This window comes from Phyllobates terribilis, unplaced genomic scaffold (genome assembly GCF_046119375.1).
Source record: "Phyllobates terribilis strain yellow unplaced genomic scaffold, ASM4611937v1 Scaffold_1__5_contigs__length_1240528914, whole genome shotgun sequence".
NCBI classification, from domain to species: Eukaryota; Metazoa; Chordata; class Amphibia; order Anura; family Dendrobatidae; genus Phyllobates; species Phyllobates terribilis.
The window spans coordinates 617,301,420-617,322,034 of record NW_027362761.1 but is presented as its reverse complement, the minus strand read 5'-3'; the positions used below and the strand labels follow the sequence as shown (position 1 = coordinate 617,322,034).

Sequence of the window (20,615 nt, the reverse complement as noted above, 5' to 3'; positions counted from 1 at the left end):
AATTTCTCCTTATTTTCTCCTCTCCTAAATAAAGTAACATGATCAATAATACTAAACCCAAGATCCTTTTCTTTATGCCTCAGTTATACAAAATGTTTCAGTACTGGCAATTCTAATGTCTTCTTCCTAATAGTATAGCGATGATGATTGATTCTTGTTTTGAAATCCCAAGTAGTCTCCCCCACATAGAGTAACTTACATGGGCATTGTAACAGATCAAAAAATGCGTCAATAAATCTTTCCTAAATAAAATGACAATGGTGTACAAAATCAAATCCTTATAAAAAAAAATGAAAATTCTCCCACTACACCAAAAATACATTTGCACAAAGAGGTGCTCAGTCCGTTCCCATAGCGGTGCCTTTTACTGGGTGGAAAACATGCAATTGTGAGTCAACACAAATCATAATATTTTCAAAAACAAAAGTGTTATGTGACTGAAAATAAATGACCTTTATGCTAATATACTTTCAACCTTTGTGATAATACATTGTATGTTGTCTTTTCTTTTTGTTTCATATTATCTGTAGTAGCCTTGCATGCTTGACTGTTAAGTAATGCAATTATGTAAATTACATTGCTGGTGAATTTAAAAGGAGATAATAGAGGTGAACAATCCCAACTCCATCAGGTAAGCAGCACCTCACCCCATACCACCACCCACCTATCATACCATAATACCCTATGAGTACTTGTCTCATTTTGTACTTTTCTTATAGTTATAAGCCAGCAGACAAGGATGGTAATATTGTGGTCATGTCTAGTGTATACTATATATAAAAATAATATATATATAATTGTAAATTAGGTTCTAAAAATACTTATACATCTTTCAATTGATTCCACACATTCCCATAGAAAATGATTGTGATCATTATTTAGACACAGAGTTGAGAGCGGATAATATCACACAATTTTTTTTTTAAAACTAATGGTAGAATATCCAAAAAACAATACTGATACTTTATTCCCAAATTCCATAAATGTATAGACAGTCCATCTGGAAGTCCTATAAAAGCTGAACATAGTTCAATTACTGAGCCTCTGTCTTATTATTTGGACTGGACTTCCTGCCCATTGGTTAAGAAAATTCCTTCATATATGAAAAACATGAGATTTTTTACAAATACTGGACTAGTGTTATTGGCAAGAATTATTGCAGCTGGTGACAATCCTTATGCTTTGTTTTGAAACATAGTTCCTTTCAATTTGCGGGCCACTTGTATAACCAGGCAGCTGGTACCGCAAGGGGTACGTCAGTGGCCCCGACTCTTGTAAATATATTTTTGGGGGATTTTGAAACTGAAAATATATTTTATATGACCAATCTATTTGTACCAAATTATTCTGACAATTTATAGACAATATTCTTACAGTATAGTATGGTAAACCACAGGAATTTACTGAATTTTTTAGCTTCTTAAACTATAGTAAAGGTTTAGGATCTGGTGGACATTTTCTGGTATTTCCCATAGTGAGTGTCATAGTGTACAGTGCCTGAGCCTCACCCGGAATCCCCATTCATATGTAATCACCCAGCATTCTCCCTCCAAACACTTATCAATGTCAGTTCATATGTAAATTGAGATAGTAAGTTTTGGCCAATGACAATGTCCCACTAATGAACAATCTCCCTGCTCTTCCCAGATATAACCTGTCTCCTTCTCTCAGTGACATCTACTCCACTCCAGGAATTATTTGCACTCAGTATTGGCCTCTGAGGAGCAGCAAGTTTTAGACTTGTTGGTGTACAGGAGGAGTTCATCATTGACTATCGTCTCTTTCCGTAGCAGTAGACATCTTCAATCTCCATCTGTAAGGTGAATATATGATAAGTACATAGCACAGGATATAGTAGATAATATTACTGCAGATCTCTGGGGAATTATACAATGCTGGAATATTAACAAAGTGACCGCAGACTATTATACAATTGTGTGTTTATAGCCACAGTTTACACGCGGGGATTACAATATGTTATTACAGGTCTGGAAGATGTATCATGCTATATTCAATGGCATATCTAATTTCATTTTATTCAGAATGGCCGCCCACATCAAGGAAGGGAACAAGAACATGGCAAAACACCTTCTTCATCTGATATCAGAGACTTCCAAGAACCTGAAGATGATGGAAGTGACCGACCACTTTGAACTTTTTCTAGAACTTGGAACTGGATCTTATGGAAAGGTACACATGGGAAAACACAAACATTCAGGTGAGATGATGATAGATGATGGATGATGACTTGATGATGTTTGTTCCATCAGGGTGTTTCAGATGAAATGAAAGCTCCTTGTACCCTGACATACTGTATGACTAAGTATGACTCTAGCTTTATCCTATCTACAGCACATGATTAGTATTCTGCACATCTATCTTCTAATCTTGTGACTACTCCTGTGTAATGTTATTGATCAGGTTTTTTGTATGGTTTTGACGGTGTTATGGAATACGATGGTGATACATATTAACAATTATAATGTCTTTTCAACAGGACAGACCATGGCTCTAAAAATGATGGCAAAGAAGAAGACTCCAGGAGACAACTTCTTCCTGGAATATTGCATTTCACAAACCCTCAGCTGCCACCAGAACATCATCCTTACTCACGACATCTTCTTCCATACCAGTATGGATTTTGTGTTTGCTCAGGAAATGGCACCGGCGGGAAATCTCCAGTCCATCCTTAAACCTAAAGTAAGATCTCATGCAGTTGTTTTCCACTTTTACAAATTCTAAGCATTATTCAAATTATTTTTGGATAAATTGGTGGCCACTTTTAAAGATCTGATGGGAAACATCATCCTATTTCCCCAGAGTTATTAAACTCATATTTCGGTATGCAGCACTATGGGGCCCCTATAACTAGGCAGGTTTAGCATCCAGGAGAATGTGTGAGCTGGGTATCATCCTCTATGTGAGGTATATTTAATTATTAGTTGAAATCTCACATAACTGAATATAACTAATGAAGAGCAGAGTAGAACTGATGATTTCAGGAATAATATCCATTAGTAGAAGATGTCTGCAAGTCTTCTGTCCTTTTCTATTAGATATGTTCTCCAGTCTGCTGTTCAGCTGTGTGATCTCCTGTGTTGTCTTTCTTAGGTCGGCATGCAGGAGGACATGTTGAAGCGTTGTGCTCCTCAGATCGCCAGTGCTCTGGACTTTATGCACAACAGAGGAATGGTTCATCGGGATATCAAGCCGAATAATATTCTTTTGATGGATGCAGAATGTCACTGGATAAAACTGGCAGACTTTGGCCTCACCAGGCTCCAGGGCACATATGTTCCTTCTGTGTCCTGGTATAAGCCCTACACTGCTCCAGAGCTCTGCTGCTTAAGACCAGGAGAACAGTTGTTGCTCCATCCTAGTCTCGATGTCTGGGCCTTTGGTGTACTTGTTTATTTTGCCCTTTCTGGACTCTTTCCTTGGTATGGGGCAGTGCGCCGTGACCAAGATTATAAGGGGTTTGCCTGGTGGCAGGTGAAGAGGGATCTGGAAAAGGCTCCAGAGAAGTGGAAGAATATATCAGTGGAGGCCAGAGAAATGTTCTGGGAGCTGCTGGCTATAAATGCCTGTGAGAGACGCTCGGCCATTGACATTGTGAAATATCTGCACCTGCCGTGGAAAGCCGAGGCGTCTTCAGACCCAAAACAACCTGAAGAGAAGAATCTATGACATCCAAACTGCAATATGATATTTTTTTTGTAATCAATAATGTCTATTAAGCAGCCTGGAAAGTATTGTAAATAAATAAATGAATAAAATAGACTTGTATCTTAGTAATGAAGAGTGTTTGTCTAGAGCAAAACCAAAAAATAAATAAGTTATGGGTATCAGAATATACGACTCCAAAAAATTTTTAAGTCCATCATTTCGCAAAAGTAGCAAAACATAAAAATCTATAAGGAATTGTCATGATCATAGTGGCCCACAGAATAAAGATTACATGACAATTATATTTCACAGTGAATGGTGTTTAAAAAAATAATAAAACAAATTCAGAATTTGAAGTTTTTTAGTTCATTTTGCCTCTAAAAGGCTGGTATAAAAAGGGATCAAAAAGTTGCACGTACAACAAACTGTTACCAATAAAAGCTGCAGATTGTCATGCAAAAAATGAATCTTCATACATCTCCACTGAAAGAAAATTATGAAACATCAAAAAAGGTGTTTTTCAAGTGTGTATTGTACAAAGCAGAAAAATAATTAAAATTTTACAAATTTATCAACACCATGTTAGTACTGATCTACTGAATGAAGTTAATGCGTTATCTTTGCAGCAAGCAGATAACGTAAACTTTAAAATGCAAACAAATGATAAAATTGCTATTTTATTTGTTTTCCTCCCATAAACAGCTAATAAAAGAATGCTAATAAGTTACATGTACATAAAAATGTTTAAATTAACAAATACAACTGATACTGAAAAGAAAAGCCCTCATACAATTACATTGCCAAAAAAACAAGAAAGGAATGACTAATTTAATGTGACATGAATAAAAATGGTTGGTATTAAAGGCCAAGACTGGCTGTGACGCCAAGATATAATGATAGAAACAAAATCATATAAAAAAACATTTTCCACTGTCCCATAAAACTAAATCAATGAACTTTCACCAAAATAAAATAAGATTGGTGTACAAAATCAGCTCATCAAAAATATGGAAATTCTCCTATTACACCAAAAATAAATTTGCAGACACATGTGCACAAACCGTACCCATAGCGGTGCCATTTACTTGGTGGAAAACATGCAATTAAAAATAAAATCATTTGAGTCAACACAAATTCCAATAATATTTTAAAACAAAACTGTTATGTGACTAAAAATCAGATCTGCTCATCTCTAGTCAGTATATGGGTGGGAGAGGGTAACAGTGACACAAAAGGAATTTATTTAGATGTATTTATATTGTTGTATGATATGCACACATTTATATTAGATCTCTTGTGACTACAGGTAAATGTTCTTCACTCAATTTAAAAAAAAAATCTATTTCCCTCTATTTCATCACTTCATTTGACCAAATAGTGAGATGTTGATGCAATTATCCTTTACAGTAACTTGTTGATTGTGTCCTCTGCTGAGATACAGACACGTTTTAAAGCCCCCGTCACACTAAGCGAGATCGCTAGCGAGATCGCTGCTGAGTCACAAGTTTTGTAACGCAACAGCGACCTCAGCAGCGATCTCGCTACGTTTGACACGTAGCAGCGACCAGGCCCCTGCTGTGAGATCGCTGGTCGTGTCGGAATGGCCTGGACCATTTTTTGATCGTTGAGGTCCCGCTGAGTAGCAGGCATCGGTGTGTTTGACACCTTACCAACGACCTTGTTGGTGACTCAGAACTGAGAAGTCGTCCCTCATCGAGGTCTGAATTGTCAGAGTAGCTGCTATGTGACAGGGTCCCAAAGACCGCCGACATCGTTATACAGGTCGCTACGGGTCGCCGCATCGTTGCTGCGTCGTTGGGAAGATCTGACTGTTTGACATCTCACCAGCGACCACATAGCAATGCAGCAACGATCCCTGCCAGGTCGTATCGTTGTTGGGATCGCTGTAGGGTCGCTAAGTGTGACGGTACCTTAAAGAAATGTCCTTATCTAATATTTGTTCTTTCACCAGTCTCAGTCTAAAGTCACTGGATGTGTCTGTAATTACATTTAAATAGAAAAGAATAGAAGGCTAGTTACATTAGGAATCAGACTGGGGCTACCAGCTATGGAGATGCTAATATGGACACTTGTTTCCATGGAACATTTTTCCACTTGCTTTAAATTATTTTTTTATCACTTTAATTTCAGGCCGATTACTATGCTTATTACTATGCTGAGGTGAAGGTAACATGGCAGAGTCATTTCCACCAGATGTAAAAAAAAAAACATGAATTACTGAAGATTATAAAGGAAATAAACATCTATCAGTTATAAAAAGCTAACACATTTATTACATTCTTCCATATTTTATGCACTTGGATGGGATGGCAATGGGGGTGACATTCTCCCCAAATAAGGATCAACCCAATATCCCAATGCAATTTTGTACATCCCTTCATATTGTTTAAAATACGGAAAGACTCTGCTACTTGATGTCTAAGAGGATGTAAATGGAGGATGCTACACACTCGTATATAAGATGTATTAAATAATACAGTTGAGCTTTGAAGCAGTCTTGACTCTTTGGGACATATGTTGGGTACAAAGAGATTGTTCTTAGTCATGGTTGTAAGAAGTAGTTCTTGTAATCTGTGCAGAATTAGGACCCCTTGAAACGACTGTGTGTCTGGTACTTGTGAATACAGTTGTGCATATGTCCATGTTTTTACACGAACCGTGTGTCCGTGTGACCCACGAGTAGACATGTTCATTTTTTTCCTACACCACGGCTGACATACATGTGACAGCTGTTTTCCGCACGTGTGACACATACCGGTATAGAATGCAGACTAGAAATTAAAGATTTTTATGTGTTACAAATGTGAAAAGATAGAGAATAGATAGATAGAAAGATGGATTGTTATGAAATAGATAGTTAGAAAGATAGAAAGATATACAACAAATTAGAGGCAGCATTCCAAGGTCAAAGCTGTGAATGGTTTATTGACCCATTGTGATGGCGACATTTCATTCCAAGTGTGAAAATGTATCAAGCAGTGCAATAATACACATGTGATATACATATAGGTTCATCAATTACTGTAGAATATTAATTAATATAATTACAACATTTCATAGTGAAATTTTAATTAAAGTGCATTCAAGTTCAAATATAATATAATTAATTATGACTCACCCCACCGCAATGTAACAGACCATACGCACCGCAAACCGATGTCCCGGAAATGCCATGGCGCATGTCAATATTGAACATAACATAGAGGCAGCATTTGCACTCTTATACGCACGGACATATTGAAGCCTGAAGCACCATTTTGCCATAGTCGTCCTCTCTGCGCATGTCTATACGTGCAATGTATGTAATACATCAATCCTGTACACTATTCTCCTAGCATTCAATGCTGCTCTGTCTTCATACATCCAAAACATCAATATAAACATAACAAGGTCAGAATATAATCAACTTAAGCATTAAATTACATCAATTACTCATTCTTAGTCCCCCAACTGGGGCTGACATATGTAACTAACCCATTTAGAGAAACAGTATACATAAAATGTAATCAAAATTTGTTTACTTCCCAATGACAATTAAAGTATTATAACTCAATCTAAATGCGTATTCATCTACTAAGGAGCAACCAATTGACTGCATATTACTTATTTCAGATCAGAGCGTTAGTCATGTGGTGGTTGAGTCATAATATTCCAAATTTCTTGTGCATTTGATCTGTAAAAAATAAAAACATAAAATTTGTTAATAATAATTCTTGTTATATCACAGATTATACAAAAGAGAATCTTTTCCAGAGAGGGAATTTCTTATACCAAAGTATGCAATTTAACATCTACATTAAGACCATTAGGTTTGAGGGAATTGAATCTGTTTATCCATTCTAATGCTTTCTTTTTCAATAATTTCTCCCTATTCCCTCCTCTCCTAAGCAAAGGAACATGATCAATAATACTAAACCCAAGATCCTTTTCTTTATGCCTCAGTTCTACAAAATGTTTCAGTACTGGCAATTCTAATGTCTTCTTCCTAATAGTATAGCGATGATGATTGATTCATGTTTTGAAATCCCAAGTGGTCTCCCCCACATAGAGTAACTTAATGTCACGCTGTCTCTGTATACTGGAGGTAGGGGGCCTAAGCTGACCCTAAGCTGGGGCCCTGACTAATCCCTCAACCTGGAGGTACTGTTAAAGGTACAGAGGTCCAGGCCGCCAGCGTAACCCCTACCTCCTGAGGATCCCTGCACCTAAGTAATCTAGTCCTGAGAAGGACCCCGATCACAACAAAAGGGGACAAGTAATAATATGCCCACACACAGTACTTAGACGAACGAGACAGTACAAGGGAAAAACCAAAACCACCTTGCATACAAAAACTACACAACTACAACAGAGGGAAGACCAACGGGAAAGGAGATAAATGATAAAGCGAGGAAGGGAAAAAACACTCCAAATACACTTATCTCAGAAACTCCAAATACCACGATCCGCTCTGTTAGTCTGCATGAAATGCTTTCACCGACACTTCCCAAACAGACCAGCAGGCATTTGAAGGAGTCTCACTACAGCAGCATTGATTGCAGCTGGGCGAGGCTGGACCTCGTCTAGCACAGAGAGAGAGAGAATTAACTCCCTCACTGCCGAAAACACAAAGCACCAAAAAGTCAGCTGCGAGAAGTCAGGCTGTGTAATCGCGACGATCTTCGTGGCGACACACCCGTGACACTTACATGGGCATTGTAACAGATCAAAAAATGCGTCAATAAATCTTTCCTAAATAAAATGACAATGGTGTACAAAATCAAATCCTTATAAAAAAAATGAAAATTCTCCCACTACACCAAAAATACATTTGCACAAAGAGGTGCTCAATCCGTTCCCATAGCGGTGCCTTTTACTGGGTGGAAAACATGCAATTGTGAGTCAACACAAATCATAATATTTTCAAAAACAAAAGTGTTATGTGACTGAAAATAAATGACCTTTATGCTAATATACTTTCAACCTTTGTGATAATACATTGTATGTTGTCTTTTCTTTTTGTTTCATATTATCTGTAGTAGCCTTGCATGCTTGACTATTAAGTAATGCAATTATGTAAATTACATTGCTGGTGAATTTAAAAGGAGATAATAGAGGTGAGCAATCCCAACTCCATCAGGTAAGCAGCACCTCACCCCATACCACCACCCACCTATCATACCATAATACCCTATGAGTACTTGTCTCATTTTGTACTTTTCTTATAGTTATAAGCCAGCAGACAAGGAGGGTAATATTGTGGTCATGTCTAGTGTATACTATATATAAAAATAATATATATATAATTGTAAATTAGGTTCTAAAAATACTTATACATCTTTCAATTGATTCCACACATTCCCATAGAAAATGATTGTGATCATTATTTAGACACAGAGTTGAAAGTGGATAATATCACACAATTTTTTTTAAAAAACTAATGGTAGAATATCCAAAAAACAATACTGATACTTTATTCCCAAATTCCATAAATGTATAGACAGTCCATCTGGAAGTCCTATAAAAGCTGAACATAGTTCAATTACTGAGCCTCTGTCTTATTATTTGGACTGGACTTCCTGCCCATTGGTTAAGAAAATTCCTTCATATATGAAAAACATGAGATTTTTTACAAATACTGGACTAGTGTTATTGGCAAGAATTATTGCAGCTGGTGACAATCCTTATGCTTTGTTTTGAAACATAGTTCCTTTCAATTTGCGGGCCACTTGTATAACCAGGCAGCTGGTACCGCAAGGGGTACGTCAGTGGCCCCGACTCTTGTAAATATATTTTTGGGGGATTTTGAAACTGAAAATATATTTTATATGACCAATCTATTTGTACCAAATTATTCTGACAATTTATAGACAATATTCTTACAGTATAGTATGGTAAACCACAGGAATTTACTGAATTTTTTAGCTTCTTAAACTATAGTAAAGGTTTAGGATCTGGTGGACATTTTCTGGTATTTCCCATAGTGAGTGTCATAGTGTACAGTGCCTGAGCCTCACCCGGAATCCCCATTCATATGTAATCACCCAGCATTCTCCCTCCAAACACTTATCAATGTCAGTTCATATGTAAATTGAGATAGTAAGTTTTGGCCAATGACAATGTCCCACTAATGAACAATCTCCCTGCTCTTCCCAGATATAACCTGTCTCCTTCTCTCAGTGACATCTACTCCACTCCAGGAATTATTTGCACTCAGCATTGGCCTCTGAGGAGCAGCAAGTTTTAGACTTGTTGGTGTACAGGAGGAGTTCATCATTGACTATCGTCTCTTTCCGTAGCAGTAGACATCTTCAATCTCCATCTGTAAGGTGAATATATGATAAGTACATAGCACAGGATATAGTAGATGATATTACTGCAGATCTCTGGGGAATTATACAATGCTGGAATATTAACAAAGTGACCGCAGACTATTATACAATTGTGTGTTTATAGCCACAGTTTACACGTGGGGATTACAATATGTTATTACAGGTCTGGAAGATGTATCATGCTATATTCAATGGCATATCTAATTTCATTTTATTCAGAATGGCCGCCCACATCAAGGAAGGGAACAAGAACATGGCAAAACACCTTCTTCATCTGATATCAGAGACTTCCAAGAACCTGAAGATGATGGAAGTGACCGACCACTTTGAACTTTTTCTAGAACTTGGAACTGGATCTTATGGAAAGGTACACATGGGAAAACACAAACATTCAGGTGAGATGATGATGGATGATGACTATGATGATGTTTGTTCCATCAGGGTGTTTCAGATGAAATGAAAGCTCCTTGTACCCTGACATACTGTATGACTAAGTATGACTCTAGCTTTATCCTATCTACAGCACATGATTAGTATTCTGCACATCTATCTTCTAATCTTGTGACTACTCCTGTGTAATGTTATTGATCAGGTTTTTTGTATGGTTTTGACGGTGTTATGGAATACGATGGTGATACATATTAACAATTATAATGTCTTTTCAACAGGACAGACCATGGCTCTAAAAATGATGGCAAAGAAGAAGACTCCAGGAGACAACTTCTTCCTGGAATATTGCATTTCACAAACCCTCAGCTGCCACCAGAACATCATCCTTACTCACGACATCTTCTTCCATACCAGTATGGATTTTGTGTTTGCTCAGGAAATGGCACCGGCGGGAAATCTCCAGTCCATCCTTAAACCTAAAGTAAGATCTCATGCAGTTGTTTTCCACTTTTACAAATTCTAAGCATTATTCAAATTATTTTTGGATAAATTGGTGGCCACTTTTAAAGATCTGATGGGAAACATCATCCTATTTCCCCAGAGTTATTAAACTCATATTTCGGTATGCAGCACTATGGGGCCCCTATAACTAGGCAGGTTTAGCATCCAGGAGAATGTGTGAGCTGGGTATCATCCTCTATGTGAGGTATATTTAATTATTAGTTGAAATCTCACATAACTGAATATAACTAATGAAGAGCAGAGTAGAACTGATGATTTCAGGAATAATATCCATTAGTAGAAGATGTCTGCAAGTCTTCTGTCCTTTTTTATTAGATATGTTCTCCAGTCTGCTGTTCAGCTGTGTGATCTCCTGTGTTGTCTTTCTTAGGTCGGCATGCAGGAGGACATGTTGAAGCGTTGTGCTCCTCAGATCGCCAGTGCTCTGGACTTTATGCACAACAGAGGAATGGTTCATCGGGATATCAAGCCGAATAATATTCTTTTGATGGATGCAGAATGTCACTGGATAAAACTGGCAGACTTTGGCCTCACCAGGCTCCAGGGCACATATGTTCCTTCTGTGTCCTGGTATAAGCCCTACACTGCTCCAGAGCTCTGCTGCTTAAGACCAGGAGAACAGTTGTTGCTCCATCCTAGTCTCGATGTCTGGGCCTTTGGTGTACTTGTTTATTTTGCCCTTTCTGGACTCTTTCCTTGGTATGGGGCAGTGCGCCGTGACCAAGATTATAAGGGGTTTGCCTGGTGGCAGGTGAAGAGGGATCTGGAAAAGGCTCCAGAGAAGTGGAAGAATATATCAGTGGAGGCCAGAGAAATGTTCTGGGAGCTGCTGGCTATAAATGCCTGTGAGAGACGCTCGGCCATTGACATTGTGAAATATCTGCACCTGCCGTGGAAAGCCGAGGCGTCTTCAGACCCAAAACAACCTGAAGAGAAGAATCTATGACATCCAAACTGCAATATGATATTTTTTTTGTAATCAATAATGTCTATTAAGCAGCCTGGAAAGTATTGTAAATAAATAAATGAATAAAATAGACTTGTATCTTAGTAATGAAGAGTGTTTGTCTAGAGCAAAACCAAAAAATAAATAAGTTATGGGTATCAGAATATACGACTCCAAAAAATTTTTAAGTCCATCATTTCGCAAAAGTAGCAAAACATAAAAATCTATAAGGAATTGTCATGATCATAGTGGCCCACAGAATAAAGATTACATGACAATTATATTTCACAGTGAATGGTGTTTAAAAAAATAATAAAACAAATTCAGAATTTGAAGTTTTTTAGTTCATTTTGCCTCTAAAAGGCTGGTATAAAAAGGGATCAAAAAGTTGCACGTACAACAAACTGTTACCAATAAAAGCTGCAGATTGTCATGCAAAAAATGAATCTTCATACATCTCCACTGAAAGAAAATTATGAAACATCAAAAAAGGTGTTTTTCAAGTGTGTATTGTACAAAGCAGAAAAATAATTAAAATTTTACAAATTTATCAACACCATGTTAGTACTGATCTACTGAATGAAGTTAATGCGTTATCTTTGCAGCAAGCAGATAACGTAAACTTTAAAATGCAAACAAATGATAAAATTGCTATTTTATTTGTTTTCCTCCCATAAACAGCTAATAAAAGAATGCTAATAAGTTACATGTACATAAAAATGTTTAAATTAACAAATACAACTGATACTGAAAAGAAAAGCCCTCATACAATTACATTGCCAAAAAAACAAGAAAGGAATGACTAATTTAATGTGACATGAATAAAAATGGTTGGTATTAAAGGCCAAGACTGGCTGTGACGCCAAGATATAATGATAGAAACAAAATCATATAAAAAAACATTTTCCACTGTCCCATAAAACTAAATCAATGAACTTTCACCAAAATAAAATAAGATTGGTGTACAAAATCAGCTCATCAAAAATATGGAAATTCTCCTATTACACCAAAAATAAATTTGCAGACACATGTGCACAAACCGTACCCATAGCGGTGCCATTTACTTGGTGGAAAACATGCAATTAAAAATAAAATCATTTGAGTCAACACAAATTCCAATAATATTTTAAAACAAAACTGTTATGTGACTAAAAATCAGATCTGCTCATCTCTAGTCAGTATATGGGTGGGAGAGGGTAACAGTGACACAAAAGGAATTTATTTAGATGTATTTATATTGTTGTATGATATGCACACATTTATATTAGATCTCTTGTGACTACAGGTAAATGTTCTTCACTCAATTTAAAAAAAAAATCTATTTCCCTCTATTTCATCACTTCATTTGACCAAATAGTGAGATGTTGATGCAATTATCCTTTACAGTAACTTGTTGATTGTGTCCTCTGCTGAGATACAGACACGTTTTAAAGCCCCCGTCACACTAAGCGAGATCGCTAGCGAGATCGCTGCTGAGTCACAAGTTTTGTAACGCAACAGCGACCTCAGCAGCGATCTCGCTACGCTTGACACGTAGCAGCGACCAGGCCCCTGCTGTGAGATCGCTGGTCGTGTCGGAATGGCCTGGACCATTTTTTGATCGTTGAGGTCCCGCTGAGTAGCAGGCATCGGTGTGTTTGACACCTTACCAACGACCTTGTTGGTGACTCAGAACTGAGAAGTCGTCCCTCATCGAGGTCTGAATTGTCAGAGTAGCTGCTATGTGACAGGGTCCCAAAGACCGCCGACATCGTTATACAGGTCGCTACGGGTCGCCGCATCGTTGCTGCGTCGTTGGGAAGATCTGACTGTTTGACATCTCACCAGCGACCACATAGCAATGCAGCAACGATCCCTGCCAGGTGGTATCGTTGTCGGGATCGCTGTAGGGTCGCTAAGTGTGACGGTACCTTAAAGAAATGTCCTTATCTAATATTTGTTCTTTCACCAGTCTCAGTCTAAAGTCACTGGATGTGTCTGTAATTACATTTAAATAGAAAAGAATAGAAGGCTAGTTACATTAGGAATCAGACTGGGGCTACCAGCTATGGAGATGCTAATATGGACACTTGTTTCCATGGAACATTTTTCCACTTGCTTTAAATTATTTTTTTATCACTTTAATTTCAGGCCGATTACTATGCTTATTACTATGCTGAGGTGAAGGTAACATGGCAGAGTCATTTCCACCAGATGTAAAAAAAAAAACATGAATTACTGAAGATTATAAAGGAAATAAACATCTATCAGTTATAAAAAGCTAACACATTTATTACATTCTTCCATATTTTATGCACTTGGATGGGATGGCAATGGGGGTGACATTCTCCCCAAATAAGGATCAACCCAATATCCCAATGCAATTTTGTACATCCCTTCATATTGTTTAAAATACGGAAAGACTCTGCTACTTGATGTCTAAGAGGATGTAAATGGAGGATGCTACACACTCGTATATAAGATGTATTAAATAATACAGTTGAGCTTTGAAGCAGTCTTGACTCTTTGGGACATATGTTGGGTACAAAGAGATTGTTCTTAGTCATGGTTGTAAGAAGTAGTTCTTGTAATCTGTGCAGAATTAGGACCCCTTGAAACGACTGTGTGTCTGGTACTTGTGAATACAGTTGTGCATATGTCCATGTTTTTACACGAACCGTGTGTCCGTGTGACCCACGAGTAGACATGTTCATTTTTTTCCTACACCACGGCTGACATACATGTGACAGCTGTTTTCCGCACGTGTGACACATACCGGTATAGAATGCAGACTAGAAATTAAAGATTTTTATGTGTTACAAATGTGAAAAGATAGAGAATAGATAGATAGAAAGATGGATTGTTATGAAATAGATAGTTAGAAAGATAGAAAGATATACAACAAATTAGAGGCAGCATTCCAAGGTCAAAGCTGTGAATGGTTTATTGACCCATTGTGATGGCGACATTTCATTCCAAGTGTGAAAATGTATCAAGCAGTGCAATAATACACATGTGATATACATATAGGTTCATCAATTACTGTAGAATATTAATTAATATAATTACAACATTTCATAGTGAAATTTTAATTCAAGTGCATTCAAGTTCAAATATAATATAATTAATTATGACTCACCCCACCGCAATGTAACAGACCATACGCACCGCAAACCGATGTCCCGGAAATGCCATGGCGCATGTCAATATTGAACATAACATAGAGGCAGCATTTGCACTCTTATACGCACGGACATATTGAAGCCTGAAGCACCATTTTGCCATAGTCGTCCTCTCTGCGCATGTCTATACGTGCAATGTATGTAATACATCAATCCTGTACACTATTCTCCTAGCATTCAATGCTGCTCTGTCTTCATACATCCAAAACATCAATATAAACATAACAAGGTCAGAATATAATCAACTTAAGCATTAAATTACATCAATTACTCATTCTTAGTCCCCCAACTGGGGCTGACATATGTAACTAACCCATTTAGAGAAACAGTATACATAAAATGTAATCAAAATTTGTTTACTTCCCAATGACAATTAAAGTATTATAACTCAATCTAAATGCGTATTCATCTACTAAGGAGCAACCAATTGACTGCATATTACTTATTTCAGATCAGAGCGTTAGTCATGTGGTGGTTGAGTCATAATATTCCAAATTTCTTGTGCATTTGATCTGTAAAAAATAAAAACATAAAATTTGTTAATAATAATTCTTGTTATATCACAGATTATACAAAAGAGAATCTTTTCCAGAGAGGGAATTTCTTATACCAAAGTATGCAATTTAACATCTACATTAAGACCATTAGGTTTGAGGGAATTGAATCTGTTTATCCATTCTAATGCTTTCTTTTTCAATAATTTCTCCCTATTCCCTCCTCTCCTAAGCAAAGGAACATGATCAATAATACTAAACCCAAGATCCTTTTCTTTATGCCTCAGTTCTACAAAATGTTTCAGTACTGGCAATTCTAATGTCTTCTTCCTAATAGTATAGCGATGATGATTGATTCATGTTTTGAAATCCCAAGTGGTCTCCCCCACATAGAGTAACTTAATGTCACGCTGTCTCTGTATACTGGAGGTAGGGGGCCTAAGCTGACCCTAAGCTGGGGCCCTGACTAATCCCTCAACCTGGAGGTACTGTTAAAGGTACAGAGGTCCAGGCCGCCAGCGTAACCCCTACCTCCTGAGGATCCCTGCACCTAAGTAATCTAGTCCTGAGAAGGACCCCGATCACAACAAAAGGGGACAAGTAATAATATGCCCACACACAGTACTTAGACGAACGAGACAGTACAAGGGAAAAACCAAAACCACCTTGCATACAAAAACTACACAACTACAACAGAGGGAAGACCAACGGGAAAGGAGATAAATGATAAAGCGAGGAAGGGAAAAAACACTCCAAATACACTTATCTCAGAAACTCCAAATACCACGATCCGCTCTGTTAGTCTGCATGAAATGCTTTCACCGACACTTCCCAAACAGACCAGCAGGCATTTGAAGGAGTCTCACTACAGCAGCATTGATTGCAGCTGGGCGAGGCTGGACCTCGTCTAGCACAGAGAGAGAGAGAATTAACTCCCTCACTGCCGAAAACACAAAGCACCAAAAAGTCAGCTGCGAGAAGTCAGGCTGTGTAATCGCGACGATCTTCGTGGCGACACACCCGTGACACTTACATGGGCATTGTAACAGATCAAAAAATGCGTCAATAAATCTTTCCTAAATAAAATGACAATGGTGTACAAAATCAAATCCTTATAAAAAAAATGAAAATTCTCCCACTACACCAAAAATACATTTGCACAAAGAGGTGCTCAATCCGTTCCCATAGCGGTGCCTTTTACTGGGTGGAAAACATGCAATTGTGAGTCAACACAAATCATAATATTTTCAAAAACAAAAGTGTTATGTGACTGAAAATAAATGACCTTTATGCTAATATACTTTCAACCTTTGTGATAATACATTGTATGTTGTCTTTTCTTTTTGTTTCATATTATCTGTAGTAGCCTTGCATGCTTGACTATTAAGTAATGCAATTATGTAAATTACATTGCTGGTGAATTTAAAAGGAGATAATAGAGGTGAGCAATCCCAACTCCATCAGGTAAGCAGCACCTCACCCCATACCACCACCCACCTATCATACCATAATACCCTATGAGTACTTGTCTCATTTTGTACTTTTCTTATAGTTATAAGCCAGCAGACAAGGAGGGTAATATTGTGGTCATGTCTAGTGTATACTATATATAAAAATAATATATATATAATTGTAAATTAGGTTCTAAAAATACTTATACATCTTTCAATTGATTCCACACATTCCCATAGAAAATGATTGTGATCATTATTTAGACACAGAGTTGAAAGTGGATAATATCACACAATTTTTTTTAAAAAACTAATGGTAGAATATCCAAAAAACAATACTGATACTTTATTCCCAAATTCCATAAATGTATAGACAGTCCATCTGGAAGTCCTATAAAAGCTGAACATAGTTCAATTACTGAGCCTCTGTCTTATTATTTGGACTGGACTTCCTGCCCATTGGTTAAGAAAATTCCTTCATATATGAAAAACATGAGATTTTTTACAAATACTGGACTAGTGTTATTGGCAAGAATTATTGCAGCTGGTGACAATCCTTATGCTTTGTTTTGAAACATAGTTCCTTTCAATTTGCGGGCCACTTGTATAACCAGGCAGCTGGTACCGCAAGGGGTACGTCAGTGGCCCCGACTCTTGTAAATATATTTTTGGGGGATTTTGAAACTGAAAATATATTTTATATGACCAATCTATTTGTACCAAATTATTCTGACAATTTATAGACAATATTCTTACAGTATAGTATGGTAAACCACAGGAATTTACTGAATTTTTTAGCTTCTTAAACTATAGTAAAGGTTTAGGATCTGGTGGACATTTTCTGGTATTTCCCATAGTGAGTGTCATAGTGTACAGTGCCTGAGCCTCACCCGGAATCCCCATTCATATGTAATCACCCAGCATTCTCCCTCCAAACACTTATCAATGTCAGTTCATATGTAAATTGAGATAGTAAGTTTTGGCCAATGACAATGTCCCACTAATGAACAATCTCCCTGCTCTTCCCAGATATAACCTGTCTCCTTCTCTCAGTGACATCTACTCCACTCCAGGAATTATTTGCACTCAGCATTGGCCTCTGAGGAGCAGCAAGTTTTAGACTTGTTGGTGTACAGGAGGAGTTCATCATTGACTATCGTCTCTTTCCGTAGCAGTAGACATCTTCAATCTCCATCTGTAAGGTGAATATATGATAAGTACATAGCACAGGATATAGTAGATGATATTACTGCAGATCTCTGGGGAATTATACAATGCTGGAATATTAACAAAGTGACCGCAGACTATTATACAATTGTGTGTTTATAGCCACAGTTTACACGTGGGGATTACAATATGTTATTACAGGTCTGGAAGATGTATCATGCTATATTCAATGGCATATCTAATTTCATTTTATTCAGAATGGCCGCCCACATCAAGGAAGGGAACAAGAACATGGCAAAACACCTTCTTCATCTGATATCAGAGACTTCCAAGAACCTGAAGATGATGGAAGTGACCGACCACTTTGAACTTTTTCTAGAACTTGGAACTGGATCTTATGGAAAGGTACACATGGGAAAACACAAACATTCAGGTGAGATGATGATGGATGATGACTATGATGATGTTTGTTCCATCAGGGTGTTTCAGATGAAATGAAAGCTCCTTGTACCCTGACATACTGTATGACTAAGTATGACTCTAGCTTTATCCTATCTACAGCACATGATTAGTATTCTGCACATCTATCTTCTAATCTTGTGACTACTCCTGTGTAATGTTATTGATCAGGTTTTTTGTATGGTTTTGACGGTGTTATGGAATATGATGGTGATACATATTAACAATTATAATGTCTTTCCAACAGGACAGACCATGGCTCTAAAAATGATGGCAAAGAAGAAGACTCCAGGAGACAACTTCTTCCTGGAATATTGCATTTCACAAACCCTCAGCTGCCACCAGAACATCATCCTTACTCACGACATCTTCTTCCATACCAGTATGGATTTTGTGTTTGCTCAGGAAATGGCACCGGCGGGAAATCTCCAGTCCATCCTTAAACCTAAAGTAAGATCTCATGCAGTTGTTTTCCACTTTTACAAATTCTAAGCATTATTCAAATTATTTTTGGATAAATTGGTGGCCACTTTTAAAGATCTGATGGGAAACATCATCCTATTTCCCCAGAGTTATTAAACTCATATTTCGGTATGCAGCACTATGGGGCCCCTATAACTAGGCAGGTTTAGCATCCAGGAGAATGTGTGAGCTGGGTATCATCCTCTATGTGAGGTATATTTAATTATTAGTTGAAATCTCACATAACTGAATATAACTAATGAAGAGCAGAGTAGAACTGATGATTTCAGGAATAATATCCATTAGTAGAAGATGTCTACAAGTCTTCTGTCCTTTTCTATTAGATATGTTCTCCAGTCTGTTGTTCAGCTGTGTGATCTCCTGTGTTGTCTTTCTTAGGTCGGCATGCAGGAGGACATGTTGAAGCGTTGTGCTCCTCAGATCGCCAGTGCTCTGGACTTTATGCACAACAGAGGAATGGTTCATCGGGATATCAAGCCGAATAATATTCTTTTGATGGATGCAGAATGTCACTGGATAAAACTGGCAGACTTTGGCCTCACCAGGCTCCAGGGCACATATGTTCCTTCTGTGTCTTGGTATAAGCCCTACACTGCTCCAGAGCTCTGCTGCTTAAGACCAGGAGAACAGTTGTTGCTCCATCCTAGTCTCGATGTCTGGGCCTTTGGTGTACTTGTTTATTTTGCCCTTTCTGGACTCTTTCCTTGGTATGGGGCAGTGCGCCGTGACCAAGATTATAAGGGGTTTGCCTGGTGGCAGGTGAAGAGGGATCTGGAAAAGGCTCCAGAGAAGTGGAAGAATATATCAGTGGAGGCCAGAGAAATGTTCTGGGAGCTGCTGGCTATAAATGCCTGTGAGAGACGCTCGGCCATTGACATTATGAAATATCTGCACCTGCCGTGGAAAGCCGAGGTGTCTTCAGAGCCCAAAACGATTTGACATGTAGAGTCTATGACATACAAACTGCAATAAGATATTTTTATCAAAAATGTCTATTAAGCAGCCTGAAAAATATTGCGAATAAATGAATACATTTATAAAACTTGCATCTTAGTAATGAAGAGATTGTCTACAGCAATACAGAAAAATAAAGAAAGTTATGGAAATCAGATGTGGGAAGCTCAAAAAAACATTTTTTTGTCAGTCTTTTTGCAAAAGTAACAAAACATAAAAGGCTACATAAATATATAATTGTCTTATTCCGTCTGTCTGTCTGTCTGTCCAGGAAATCCCGCGTCGCTGATTGGTCCGGCCGTGGCCAATCAGCGACGCGGCATTTCAAAAAAAGATGGCGGCCGTTAGCGGCTGATCTGCCGCACGGAGGTGAGCGGCGATGCAGCCGGGAGATGAAGCCGGCTGCTCGCAGCATACGTCCCCCGACCGGAGGCGCCGCTGATCCCCATGCGGCTACTGTCGGGAGATCAGCGGCTACGGTCGCTTATCTCCGGACGGTAAAAGTGACGCCCCTCCCCTCTCCTCCCCTCCTCTACTTTCTCCTCCCCTCCTCTACTCTCTCCTCCCCTCCTCCCCTCCCCTACTCTCTC

The 20,615-nt window shown here is 38.0% G+C and overlaps 3 protein-coding genes across 3 annotated transcripts; all 3 read left to right on the top strand.

Moving 5' to 3' along the window:
- Nucleotides 1-2,043: 2,043 nt before the first annotated feature.
- LOC141153771 (serine/threonine-protein kinase SBK1-like) lies at nucleotides 2,044-3,687 on the top strand. The gene is made up of 3 exons (XM_073638938.1): nucleotides 2,044-2,218; nucleotides 2,498-2,700; nucleotides 3,112-3,687. Exons 1-3 carry the CDS (start codon nucleotides 2,044-2,046, stop codon nucleotides 3,685-3,687), a joined length of 954 nt encoding a protein of 317 aa, XP_073495039.1.
- Nucleotides 3,688-10,218: 6,531 nt separating this feature from the next.
- LOC141153709 (serine/threonine-protein kinase SBK1-like) lies at nucleotides 10,219-11,856 on the top strand. The gene is made up of 3 exons (XM_073638813.1): nucleotides 10,219-10,393; nucleotides 10,667-10,869; nucleotides 11,281-11,856. The coding sequence occupies exons 1-3, from the start codon at nucleotides 10,219-10,221 to the stop codon at nucleotides 11,854-11,856; spliced, it is 954 nt and encodes a 317-aa protein (XP_073494914.1).
- Nucleotides 11,857-18,387: 6,531 nt separating this feature from the next.
- On the top strand, nucleotides 18,388-20,010 carry LOC141153647 (serine/threonine-protein kinase SBK1-like). Its single transcript, XM_073638686.1, has 3 exons — nucleotides 18,388-18,562; nucleotides 18,836-19,038; nucleotides 19,450-20,010. Exons 1-3 carry the CDS (start codon nucleotides 18,388-18,390, stop codon nucleotides 20,008-20,010), a joined length of 939 nt encoding a protein of 312 aa, XP_073494787.1.
- Nucleotides 20,011-20,615: the final 605 nt, after the last annotated feature.

Excerpts from the sequence above, each read along its gene's own strand:
- LOC141153771 (XM_073638938.1), top strand. The coding sequence starts at position 2,044 with ATGGCCGCCCACATCAAGGAAGGGAACAAGAACATGGCAAAACACCTT. Across the intron at positions 2,219-2,497 it reads GGGAAAACACAAACATTCAG|GACAGACCATGGCTCTAAAA; the intron begins GTGAGATGATGA and ends TCTTTTCAACAG. Across the intron at positions 2,701-3,111 it reads AGTCCATCCTTAAACCTAAA|GTCGGCATGCAGGAGGACAT; the intron begins GTAAGATCTCAT and ends TGTCTTTCTTAG.
- LOC141153709 (XM_073638813.1), top strand. The coding sequence starts at position 10,219 with ATGGCCGCCCACATCAAGGAAGGGAACAAGAACATGGCAAAACACCTT. Across the intron at positions 10,394-10,666 it reads GGGAAAACACAAACATTCAG|GACAGACCATGGCTCTAAAA; the intron begins GTGAGATGATGA and ends TCTTTTCAACAG. Across the intron at positions 10,870-11,280 it reads AGTCCATCCTTAAACCTAAA|GTCGGCATGCAGGAGGACAT; the intron begins GTAAGATCTCAT and ends TGTCTTTCTTAG.
- LOC141153647 (XM_073638686.1), top strand. The coding sequence starts at position 18,388 with ATGGCCGCCCACATCAAGGAAGGGAACAAGAACATGGCAAAACACCTT. Across the intron at positions 18,563-18,835 it reads GGGAAAACACAAACATTCAG|GACAGACCATGGCTCTAAAA; the intron begins GTGAGATGATGA and ends TCTTTCCAACAG. Across the intron at positions 19,039-19,449 it reads AGTCCATCCTTAAACCTAAA|GTCGGCATGCAGGAGGACAT; the intron begins GTAAGATCTCAT and ends TGTCTTTCTTAG.